Here is a 12,674-nt window from a genome sequence, read left to right as displayed (position 1 = left end):
CTCTCTCTCTCTCTCTCTCTCTCTCTCTCTCTCTCTCTCTCTCTCTCTTTCTCTTTCTTTCTCTCCACAGAAGAGCCAAAGCTGGTACAACGTAAGTCAGACCTTGTTTTTATTTACATTATCAACATATGTGAAGTCTTTTATGGGTGTATATGTGTGCTGGTGTGAGTTCACGTCATGCTGATGACTGAGTTTTCAGTGGCAGGTGCTGCTTACGACATGAAAGTTGTCGTCCTTGACCTTGTTTACTGGAGCACCAGATCATTAGTGTGGGTTGCTGGTCCTCCAGGCGACGATTCATAGCATGGGCTTAAAAGAGCAACAGGTGGCTCTTTCTGATGCAGGGACTCAAGGGAATGTGAAGACTACAGCATAGTTTTACCAAAGTTTCTTTATAGACAACAAAGCCAGGGTGCTGCGGTTTTATTTTGCACCACAAGATGGCGTGCTCACTCTATTTCTGGCTCCATAGTTGTTTTTCCATGTGGTGAGTTGCTGAACAACCCCTTAATGATTATGTTCAACTAACTTTTACATTGAAAAGCTGCCTGTTGTGTTAGTTAAGCCCACAGAGGGAGCAAGAACGAGAGTGTTGGGCTTTAACACCACTCAGTGTCAAACCCCACTTTCTCCTGAAGTGTGTTTATTGGACTTTTATCCCATTTTATGTTGTTTTATTTATTTCTTAGCTTTATTTTTTTATTTATTCCCTGTGTGTACACTCTTCCCCTTTCTCCCCAGCATGAAAGACAACACATCTTGAGAGTAAGCATGACTTGTATTCTTGTGCAACCCTCAATAACTTTCTTTCTCTCGCGCTCTGTATCTTGGTTGTCAGACCGCTGGAATGATGACATCCCTCCTGCCTGTCTCTCATTCCATTGACTTCAATCAGTGTTGTTACCACCTAATAGCAAAGCCACACCTCGGAGGAGGTGATTTGACATGTTGAAATAGACGCGTATTAAATAATTGTCCAACTAAAGCACTTCAATTACAGAGTGATTCTTTTCTAGTGGTCTTACTCACTAAATTTGCATTGACAATATGTGTTCTGGATTTGTGTTTCACCAATCCCTTAGATGGTGATCAAAGGCCTTTCACCACTCAAACTTCTAATTCTGGTACGCAACAGGTGGTAACAAGCCCACTGAGTTTCTCACTGTACTAAACGAATCAACAAACCGTCACAAGGGCCTCTGGACGAGCTTTGAATGCCTTTGAGCAACAGGGGAATGGAGCATGGTGCTATAAGTCGTGGCATGTTTCCCTCCTGCCCGACTCCTGTTTCTGTGTCCATGTCCTAAAAAAAAATAACCGTGGACACCAGGGGACATTTAGGCTCGGGTTTGACAATCAACAGAAGATGCAGGGACCTTCCTGCAGATAAGGAAAATGGAGAACTGCTGTTGAGATGAAAAGAGTCCAGACACTTTAAGAACTTCTCTAATGCACCCAGCTAATTTGAGCCACTCACATTTCCCCTACTGACCCGCTACCTAGAAAGGAGCATCACAAGTAACAAGCTAGAGTTGACGTTGCTCTGACTAACGGATGCAAATATTTGCTGTCAGCTGGCAATCGGCACAGTATACATCAAGTGTACAAGGTACCAGGACCACCTGCTCTTGTCATCAAAATAGACTGCAAATCCCCCTTTTGTATACCCCCAACTGACATCGCCTACCATTAAGTCCCAAAATATATTTTTTCTCGGATAAATCTGGTGATATCATATGTTTGTTCAATAAGTCCCATGAAAAGACCAAAACCAGAAATGAGTTCATCATGCTAACAAGTATTGTGTGTGTAGTAAAACACCTGAAATAGTTTATTCCTCCATGACATGGATCTCTGATGGTGTCCAAAAAACTAGTGAGCCATACTGTTGCCCCGTGAGACATTACCCTCATTACCATGAGCATGGGCACAGCAGTTTATCTTGACTCAATCCCACATACCCCACCTGCTCCCGGAAATGCTCAGGAGTGCAGCCTGTGTATTAATCCGCAGCTGAAAATAGTCCCCAACAAATACACTGTTTGCATCTTTTAGAGTAATATTTGCTCGGAACTACAGTGCCCAGCTGTTTTAGAAAAATACTTATCCTTTATAAAAGTGAATGTGTGGCGTACTAAAGATGAATGTCTTCAGTTGGAGCCAGTGGGCTTATGGCTGGGTTCCATTAATAGAGTGTGATGAAAGATTAAGAGACGGACCAAGGCATCATTGGTTTTGGTCTTTCAATGGGAGTTCTTGACAGTAAGAAAAAATGACCACCAGTCTTAACCTTTAAAACAAGTGAAAAAATACCAACTAGCATGTCAGCTTTAGAGTACTTCACTCTAAAAGCTGAACATAAGACTTATGTCTTGTACAGACGGATGTGATTATTTTTGCTGTGTGAAGTTTGCAGTGTGAATTTACCATCACAATGTATTCACGGTGGTGAATCTCAGTAGCTGCGTTCCTGACATCTCGTACACGCATCCTTACTCACACAATAAATACTGAAGCTCAATCAATAGAGTGTCCTATCGGTACCTTTTAAATCAGTTGGCTGAGACTATGTGTGGGTGTTGTACCCATCATGCACCTGCATGTAGGACGGCGTGTGCATGTGTGTATGTGTGCACCTCTACTTGGCAATGATGACCTCCCATGGCACTGAAACCACAGTGATTACAAAAACCCATCCGTCCTGATGTGAGATCTGAGCCTGTTAGAGATACGCACAGTGGCCATCTTTCTCCCACAGCCCTCTGATAGCGCCTGTTCATTCGCTTTGCATCTACACGAGTTTGTCGCAATGCTTGCTGTGGCAACCGTACCCACAGGAAGTTAGCAATAAGAGGGAAAACACTTGACAAACAGTGGCACTGTGGGATTAGAGCTTTAGACAGTGAGTGAATTGAATTGGTACGTCAGGCCTTTCACATTGCTTCACTCAGATCGATACACGCCCACGTACCTTGCCTTTCAAATGAAAAACCACCGCATTAATAGGACGGGAGTGTTATTAACAGGATAGACTCACTCACCTCGAGCCCCCATCCCCCTCACAGCACTAAAACCCCACCCTGCTGTACAGTGCCAGTCTCTTCCATCTCCTAATGTTTGTACACTGTTAATAGTTAACCGAATCCATAAACACTGCGTATCTGCAGTCCCACCTCATCCCAAGCCTCACGCCGTCACCTAAACACTGACGGCTGCATCGGTCACAATGGCCTCTTTCTTTGCTTGATTTATTGGAGAAAATGAACGGAGTGAGCAGGAAATAGAGGACTTCTATCAGCACGGACGGCACAAGTAATGCACCCTTATTTTGCTGAAATGTCATCCACATGATGTAAAGGCATTCTCAACCGGGGGAAGGCGGTTTCTTTCTGTTTTTTTAAAGAGCTGCACGTGAATGACCAGCACTGTTTTCCAAGAGGCCCACTGCTGAAGATTATTTTTCCTGCATCTCCTCAGTGACTGGTTAAAGTGAGGCCTGGGAAATAAACTGCAGAAGAAAGGGGGAAGTCGTGGCTGAATTCCAGCGGCTCATATGTGGGCTACACATTGACTTCATCCAGCAGAAGTCAATGAAATAAAAGCTGGAGTAACATCTATTTTTTTATTTATTGCTGCTGGGACCTCTATCACAATTCCCACCTTCTTGACCCTTGAAATATGTTTAGTTAAGAATAGTGGGAGGACATGCACACCAATTGTTTTTTAAGAGCTGCTAAAATAAGAACTGCAAGCTCTGCATCTTTTGTGCCTGCTAAGAGTAACAGAGGGTGATCAAGTATCAGAAGCACATGAATGACCCCAATACCAAGGCGGGGAGAAAGGAGGGGGACGCCTCATACCATCAAAACAGCACCGAGCTGTTCTTTTTATACCCTTTTAGTTTGGTTTCCAGCAGCTATTCTATCATGAAATAACCCTAACCCTAACATGAAACGTATAAACAAAGAAATATTTACAAGTACGTCGGTCAGGCCACTTCACCCTGCGATGTGAGCTCTGGACTACAAACCAGTGCAGACCCTGTCAAGATTGATGGTGTTATTTTGCAGACGGAGGTAACTGGAGGTTATGCTCACATCTGTTCTCTGTAACTTAATCACTTGGACGGACAGCAAGACGGACCCAACGCATACTTCAGCAACTGGAAGCGTTCATTTCTCTCTTTTATTCAGTCCTGTTTTCTTTCCTTTTAGCGTCTTTCTTCCCAGCTACATCTTTGCTTTGGTGGAGAGGAGGGCTAATACAAACAAAGTCGCTTCATTCTTTTCTGGTCGTAAAACTGTAATTACAAGGTACTCAGACCTGGAAAGCACACCGTACACACACACTCTGCTCACACACTTACCAGGAGGAGTAAGCTGGAAAAAAGGAAAAAGCTACTGGCATGATAATAAAAGACTTGTTGGCCGGGGTTACTAGAGGGCAACGGCCGTAACTCCTCTCCCTGTGTGTGAAAGGAAGAGAGAGAGAGAGAGAGCCAGAGAACGACAGAGAGAGACAAGGATCATGTGGCTGGAGTGTGCCGTGTCCACCGCTCAACACTGAAAGGGAGCAGCACCCAAAACAGGGGGCGGATACTGCAGCTTGCTAACTAACGCCTGGAATCTCGAGCTCTGTCTGCTCTTATTTTCCAAGCCCACTGCAAGTGACAAGTCCTCCGACGTCAGAAGAGCCCACTGGGGCCCCCGTTTTGGAAAATACGCTGCCATCCAGGCGCCAAACCGGATCTGGGGCGGTGAATATGGAATTGGATGAGGATTGTACGATGTCAGACTGGGAGGCCGTGCTGGAGCTGGATGAGGTGTTGCCAGGGTGGCTCCTGCAGGGTCCAGCAAGAGGGGAGTGGGGTTGGGAGTGGGGCTGGGCTGCCTCCGACCTCCAGGACCCTGAGTGGGACACTGAGGAGATCCCTGCTGTAAGTTGACCTCCGCCCGAAGCTGAAAAACCACAAGGAGATGAGTGAAGAAAATGATGTGGAAAAGTTCAAAAAAATGTTGGCATTTGACCGACAGACTTATTGAGCTCTTTCTGGGCAACGTAAAGTCACAAGTGAGGGGCCAGTTATAAGGCTTTGTAGCACTTTTTATTGTATGCTACTGTAAGCATTCTGCGGTATTTCCTTACTACTAAAGACAACAACTGGTTTGGTTATGACTCATAGCTATTAGAATTCTCCCAGAGCTCATAGAGGCCTGTTGTTTGCAGTGTTCATCAAGGTTACTGCGTGTGTGACCTGATGTGTGAACAGCGTAGGTGTGGTTTGGCTGTTTTTGGTCACGGATGACGGTTTTATAAAACATCAACATGATGTTGTTTACGTTTAGACAGTTAAGTTACATTCCAATCAACTATTAAGCGTTTTTCAGAGACGTCCCTCACACGTTTACAGAGTGTTTCTCATCACCACACTTTTCTCAAAGGCGAATTGAAGTAGAAACCGATGCTCACAGTGTTTCAGTATTTCAAATGCTTTGGTTTGCAAGAAAGGCACATGTCTGGATTTTTAATGTGAACAAGATGTTCTTTTTCAAAGAGAGAGAGGAGAGTTTATCTTTTGTCTCGGCATACATCTTGTTACCATATTGGCAGCTATTGTTTCCTGCTTTCCTGTTGAAGGAAAGCATCTGGCACAGACGGAGACAGAGAGCCCTCAGTTTGGCACACATTTGGAGATTTTATTCATCACAGGCTCTCTCTGAAAACAATCAAGTCGGCCGAAGCCAAGCTAAGAAAAGCGTGATCATGTTGAATAGGAGGTTTTTTTCCCAGTGCTGACCAGGTTATTCAAACCGCTGTGCACAGTTTAGTTTGAGGTTTCATCACTTGTCCCCTTGTCATTCGACAAAAGCCTCATTGTCAGACACAATAATGCAATTCTGAGAATGTGACTCATATTGCAAACGCTCATAGTCGTGGCAGCATGTGTATTGAATGATCTGCAGCGGGCTGATGTTTTGGAATTGCGCTTTTGTTATTGAGTATCGGCAAGATGCCCGTTCAGGCCACATACCTGTGCTTGCCATTCACTACACATCCATTTCCAGAGCCTATCAAAGCCACCCACAGAGTGAAATCCATGGTGTGAAGAGAGTAAACCAGACATCCCGATCAAACCTGTGGGTGGTTTTACGAGGCCATCTCACATGCTCACGGAAACGATTAACTTGTGGGGGGGGGGGCTGCGTCTGTGCGATGAAGACTACTCTTGTGAGTGAGCGAGAGTCAGAGAGCATGAAGAGTGTTTGAGTTTTAGAAGCATACGTGCTTGTATGGTGGTTATTTTTCTGACTCCGCCTGTCACTGCAGGTGCTGAGCCCAACATACAAGCAGCGCAATGAGGACTTTAGGAAACTCTTCAAGCAGCTCCCTGACACAGAGAGACTCATTGTGGGTAAGTTGACGCTTGTCTTAGGATGCAACTAAGTTATTAGTCATCAGAAAATGATGGAGGGGGAGACACAAACAACAACTTGGCCATTCCAAATGTTGAACACATCCTCTACTTATTTTAGAGGAACTTCTAATCTGGTAATGAACTTTTCCAGCGGTCGAAGCTGCTCTGCCATCAACAATAATAGTATCACAAGTGTTGTTGATGAGCTCTTGCATGATTTTCCCAACTCTCTAATGAATACAGTGATTGTCTGAAATTCCTTGAATAATACAACTCTAGGGTAAAAGTGAGCTCATGGTTCATGAGTTGAGCTTCATGAGTTGGTCGTGATGATTTCACAGCTAATAAACAAGATATACAAACAAGGGGAATGCTGAAATGCTCTGCAGTGAGGTTTCCTTGTGACTGTGATCTAATTAATCTGATTGGACATCAGCATGTTCTAATATCTGATCTATTATTGAGCAATTTTCTGCCTTAGTGGCGTAGTTTCTCTGATGTCATTTTGTATCAAACGTAAGAGTGTGGTGGTATCTTTTATTTATTAATTTCTGATCATGTGGCGTCTTTGTGCTCCAGACTACTCCTGTGCTCTTCAACGGGACATCCTCCTGCAGGGACGACTCTACCTCTCCGAGAACTGGATCTGTTTCTACAGCAACATCTTCCGCTGGGAAACGCTGGTATGCCGGTTAACGCTCAGGACCTCTGTGCATTCCCATGCTTCTTATACTGGCAGTATTGGGTCACACCTGGAACTATAATGTGTCTGTGTGAATGTCTAATTGTGTGCATTTTTCCGTGTGTGTGTGTGTGTGTGTGTGTGTGTGTGTGTGTGTGTAGCTGACAGTGCGGCTAAAGGACATCTGCTCAATGACAAAAGAGAAGACTGCCCGCCTCATTCCCAATGCCATCCAGGTCTGCACGGACACCGAGAAGGTAAACAATACAGAACGATGATGTTTTAAGTGTAATCATCTGAAGAGACAGTCGGGAAGCCTTGAGGTACAAAGTTTGGCTGTTAACAGCGGATACTGGAGAACAGATGGCGCGATATTAATGCACGACACCGTTGCCACGAATTAAAGTAATCTGGAATAGACGGGTTATTCCATTCACGTGCTCACCACACTCGTACATAATTACAATATATGTTTCACAGCACTTTTTCAGCTCCTTTGGAGCCAGGGACAGGACTTACATGATGATGTTCAGACTGTGGCAGAATGCGCTGCTGGACAAGGTGAGCAAAAATCAGATCTGTTAGTTTGTGATTCTGTTCACATTGGAGAGAGTCAATGTTCATAACTTTTCTTCTTCTCACTGATATATGTTGTTGCCTCTTGCAGCCCCTGTGCCCCAAAGAACTGTGGCACTTTGTTCATCAGTGCTATGGCAACGAGCTGGGCCTAACGAGCGATGATGAGGACTATGTTCCCCCTGATGATGACTTCAACACCATGGGGTGAGTCTATTGATGCTGCATCATCAGTTACCGTGGTTACTACATTACAAACACCTTCCAGTCGAGTACCTAATTGCCCTAAATTACAAATGAGTTAAGAGAGCCCAATACGAGCTGTAAGAAGCAACAGTTGCGTAGAAGCATGCACACTCTCTCTCCAGCTCTCTCTCAACTGAGAAACACATTTAACATCCTTCTCAGCTTCTCTGCTAATTTACAGCATTTTATTTTAACGTTAAAGCTGCACATCAAACACTGCATTCTTCTGAAGGCTTTAAAGATCCTTCCCTGCTCCGTCTCTTGCGTCATTTCAGTTTTCCCTTCATGTCTAAAGTGAGTTCACGAGGTGAAATAAACAGAGAGCCGTGGTTTGACTCTATTTGGTATACACAGTGCACTCACAGTGTCTGAAGTTTTACCGTCAACTCGCCTTTGAGGAAACGTGGGCTCTGTATGTGAGCTGAGCGATTGGACAGAACCCGGCTGAACTCAGTGTGAGGAAAGATTTGCTTCAAAGGAGATAGCCCTGAAGGGATTGTGACTTTGTTAACGAGAGAGAAAAGTCGACATAGCTATTAGTAAAGGGAAGTGTAGATCATTTGTACTTGTTCTTCACACGTATAGACTAGTTAAAAAAGTGTGTCCAAACATCCTAATATCAACTGTGTTTTTACCACAAGTTAGCCAAACCCTGCTTAACACAGGTTTTACAAGAACCTCATTCACAGTGTGAGATGAGATGAGTATAACTGAGCAAAGTTCCCGCCTTTCGCTGGTCTCTGGTCACCTTCAGGTTCAGTGAAGAGATTCCCAACGAAGAGAATGAGATCAACAATGACAACTTGTCTAAGAGCAGCGCTGACGCCAAGCCTGAGGGGAGCCCTCCTCCGCTGCATAAGAAGATGGTTCCAAACAGCACCATGCCCAGCCCAGGCAACCATGACGCACCCATCACTGTAAGTTACACACATACACACACACACACACACACACACACACACACATATATCCATTAATACATGTTGAATGGACTGCAACACCTATATGGGTCAGAAGAACTACAGGACATTTCCTTTACAGGGAAACATTATTGATGTGATTGATGCTCACGTTCTTCTTTTCTCCAGTTTGACCTCCCAGCAGAAGAGTATGCAGACTGCCTACCGGTCAGCGAGCTGCTTGCGCTGCCCCTTTTGGTGGAAGAGAGGAACATTGATACCAGCGGGCCTGGTGGTCCTGTCCCCTCACCGTCTCTGGACTTCAATGACAACGAAGACATCCCGACTGAGCTCAGTGACTCCTCGGAAACACACGACGAGGGTAACTGCACAGAACAGACATGACTGCATAATCTAGTGGAAACTCTTTACTGATTTCCCCTCTCATAACAGTATGATGACGCTAGTAACACGATTTGAAAACAGACTTGTGAAGACACCTCTGAATTGATTTGCCATCTCATCTTGGACACACAGGTGAAGTGCAGGCCTTTCATGAGGATCTGAATGGCAGGCAGCACATCAATGAGATCTACAAGTTGAGTGTGGACAAGCTCTACGGGATCCTCTTCACAGAGTCGGAGTTCATGAGTGACTTCATGGAACAGAGGCGATTCTCAGGTGAGTGTTTCCGATGCTTCTACACCCGACCCCTGATCTCTCTGGAGTAAAGGCAGACCCAAAAAAGGTGGTCGCTGCAGGCATCGCTAATTTACCCTCTCATCGCGTTGCTGTTTAGATGTGGTGTACCACCCGTGGAAGAAAGAGGAGGCTGGGAACCAGACGAGAGAGATCATGTACACCATCTCGCTGTCCAACCCGCTGGCCCCCAAAACGGCCACAGTCACAGAGACACAGGTACGGTCAACCCTTGCATCGCAGAAACGTTGCTTAGTTTTCATACATGAGTTTGAGACAGCTTTCAGAATAACAATCAATTAAACCATGTTTCCTTTTCTTTGATCAGACTCTGTACAAAGCCAGCCAGGAAAGTGAGTGTTACATCATCGACGCTGAGGTCATCACGCATGACGTGCCCTACCACGATTACTTCTACACCCTCAACCGCTACATGCTCACCAGGGTGGCCAAGAACAAATGTCGGTTACGGTGAGTAGGACGCTCGAACGAGACGTCGCGTTATGTTCAATTCTTAGTGAACAGCTTAACCTTTTGATTTTACTCAATCTAATATTTACGTTTCCAGTTTTATACCTTATTGAAAGAGTCTATCCACGTGTGTGAATGCGTGTCTGTCTGCCTCTCAGGGTATCGACAGAGCTGCGCTACAGGAAGCAGCCGTGGGGGCTGGTGAAAGGCTTCATAGAGAAAAACTTCTGGAGCGGACTAGAAGAGAACTTCCGCCATCTAGGTAAACCTGAGTGTTTGTTTGTTTGTTCTGATATTTTGTTGTGTGTTTTTGTGGAAATTTGAATCACATATTTGAAGTATTTTTGAGCTATTATTAAAGAGAGAGAAGATAGGAATGAAGATAACAAACTAAACGGAGACTTCACAAAGATGTAGTATTGTAAATGTTTTCAACATCTATGAATGTGTAACACGCTGTCTTTTTCCCTCTCAGAGTTGGAGCTGTCCAAGATGGAGGACTTACTGACCGAGGCCCACCAGCTGTCTCCGAAGGCCAAGGTGGTGAAAAACTCCACGGTGAGGCGGAAGAAGAGGCCACTCCCCCACATGCGCAGCCAGCATCTGGACGAGGCGCTCAGCCCCGTTACCACGCCGACAGATGAGGAAGTGATTCAGAGGATCAAACAAGTGGCCGGCTCCACGCAAACCAGACACCGGAGTCCAGAACACCATCACCTGCCAGGAGGCCTTGCTCTGTACAGCGTCTCCAAATTGCTGCTCATCATCAGCTTTGTGTACGCAACTCATCTCAAAACACACACACACACACACACACACACACACACACACACACACACACGATCCCTGGGATGCTTGTTTGTCTGGCCACAGGGATGCAAATACATTCAACACATGCTCATTTCACATATGTTAAAACAGAGAGTTCTCTCTGAGTCACGTTTCATGATTTCATCTCTTTTTTTGTATCCAGTAAGCTCTGTACGTTTTTTTGTCTGATTTACAGTTAAACTTTTGTTTTCTTGTTAATATCTCATTGTTGGTGTCTTGAGTGTAACCTCTCTCTCCTCTCCTCTCATTGCCATCCATAGGATCTGTCTAAGGTACATAATGTGATTAGCCAGCATAGCCAGATGAATATGTTGAAAAGTATTCCCAGCATAGATTGTAATTGCCATGTACAGGCGAGCTAAAGGCACCATGAATGAATCCCAATGCAAAGGGGAGGACTCATTTCTCTTCCTTCTTGCCCTCCTTCAGCCTGGTCCTGCTGGTGTTCCTCAACATGATGCTCTTCTACAAGCTGTGGATGCTGGAGTATTCCGCACAATCCTTAACAACCTGGCAAGGTCTGCGGCTTCATGAAAGGTACACATAAACTAGTGTACACACAGCTAAAGTGCACCCGTCATTAATACAGAACTAATTTATTAAAGAGATCAAATCTGGTTGATTTATAGTTTGGGCATTTTAGAATGCAAAGAAAACGTTATCTATCACTGCAGAGATAAGACTGAATGTAGTCTATTTGGCTGTTTGCCCAAAAGGCAGTCACTACTAAACACATAGATTTACAGACATGCACACACACACACACACACACACACACACACACACACACACACTAAAGTAAATCCATATGGCCGTTGACGTGTGTGACAGGAAAACACGGAGCTTCTAAAATTACCCCTGAATAGCTCCGGGCCTACTGAAACAATTTACCAAATTGTTTTCTGGCAAGTCCCTCCAAATGGAGGTCACGCTTGAGTGGCTGCACCCTGATGTTGCTAATGTGTGTGTGTGTGTGTGTGTGTGCATGTGTGTTTCCCAGTAAACTGCCTCAGACGCAGATGGAGTGGGCCCAGCTCCTGGAGGCGCAGCAGCGTTTCCATGATGCCGAGCTGCTGAAGTGGAGGGAGATTATCAAGTCGTCGGTTGTGCTGCTAGACCAGGTACTCGGACACAAAGACGCATTTTCAAAATCATGTCAGAACTGTGATGTGATGTTAAATAACAAAACCGACTCCCAGAGAGTGGCTGCTTTACTAGAAACAGAACATACTGTATTTACTGGTCAGTCATACAGGTTATTTTAGCCTTTTTGCTAACTGCACTATTTCATGATACTGCATACAGTATGACCGGTTTGGCACTGAAAAAGGCATTACATCCACCACTGAGAGAGGGCGCCTGTGAGCCAGTAAACCTGAACTACTGGATATATGGTGGAATCTCACGCCATACAAAGGCTGTTACACATAGTAACAGCAGAGATTGAAAAAAAGAATCACACCTCTTCAGCTTAGTGCAGGAGGTTGTGGGTATATTAGTCTATTGGACCATTGCCACTACATTCAGTGGAGAACTGGTGCAATATAATGGAATGTATATGCAAAACAGTGAGTCTAGAAAGAAGCTAATGCCTAATGATTCTGAGATGGCAAAAAGAGACATTTACTGTTCATGTTTGAGGTTGCTGATTTTTTTTTTTCTTCTACCATTTAAGTCCATTGTGCTTGTACACTCTTCTGGCTATCCTCAAGAATCATAAAAAACAACAAAATAGCGCCATGAATGAGAGTCATTTTTGCAACCCCTTGAAGTTATTCCTTGAGGATGCCAGAGTTTTCAAATGATGGAGGTATCTCATCAAGAGCTAACAATAATAATATATATATATATATAT

General features: G+C 44.6%; 1 protein-coding gene across 17 annotated transcripts in view; it reads left to right on the top strand.

Moving 5' to 3' along the window:
- Positions 1-12,674, top strand: part of gramd1bb (GRAM domain containing 1Bb) — a 103,472-nt gene that overhangs the window by 89,815 nt on the left and 983 nt on the right. For 10 of the 17 annotated variants that reach the window (XM_031860868.1, XM_031860870.1, XM_031860871.1 and 7 more), the window contains 17 exons: positions 71-91; positions 742-765; positions 6,328-6,412; positions 6,995-7,098; positions 7,259-7,354; positions 7,578-7,658; positions 7,765-7,880; positions 8,674-8,836; positions 9,008-9,200; positions 9,356-9,499; positions 9,618-9,736; positions 9,846-9,988; positions 10,147-10,250; positions 10,464-10,764; positions 11,080-11,091; positions 11,249-11,356; positions 11,820-11,940. In XM_031860868.1, the coding sequence (XP_031716728.1) occupies positions 71-91; positions 742-765; positions 6,328-6,412; positions 6,995-7,098; positions 7,259-7,354; positions 7,578-7,658; positions 7,765-7,880; positions 8,674-8,836; positions 9,008-9,200; positions 9,356-9,499; positions 9,618-9,736; positions 9,846-9,988; positions 10,147-10,250; positions 10,464-10,764; positions 11,080-11,091; positions 11,249-11,356; positions 11,820-11,940 (1,935 nt within the window). Of the gene's footprint in view, positions 1-70; positions 92-741; positions 766-6,327; positions 6,413-6,994; positions 7,099-7,258; positions 7,355-7,577; positions 7,659-7,764; positions 7,881-8,673; positions 8,837-9,007; positions 9,201-9,355; positions 9,500-9,617; positions 9,737-9,845; positions 9,989-10,146; positions 10,251-10,463; positions 10,765-11,079; positions 11,092-11,248; positions 11,357-11,819; positions 11,941-12,674 lie in introns of those variants that run through there. The other 7 variants (XM_031860875.1, XM_031860872.1, XM_031860877.1 and 4 more) reach the window with 4 other exon arrangements.

Source organism: Anarrhichthys ocellatus, unplaced genomic scaffold (assembly GCF_004355925.1).
Source record: "Anarrhichthys ocellatus isolate YVR2014 unplaced genomic scaffold, GSC_Weel_1.0 scaffold24, whole genome shotgun sequence".
Classification (NCBI taxonomy): Eukaryota; Metazoa; Chordata; class Actinopteri; order Perciformes; family Anarhichadidae; genus Anarrhichthys; species Anarrhichthys ocellatus.
This window is presented reverse-complemented; position numbering and strand designations above follow the sequence as displayed.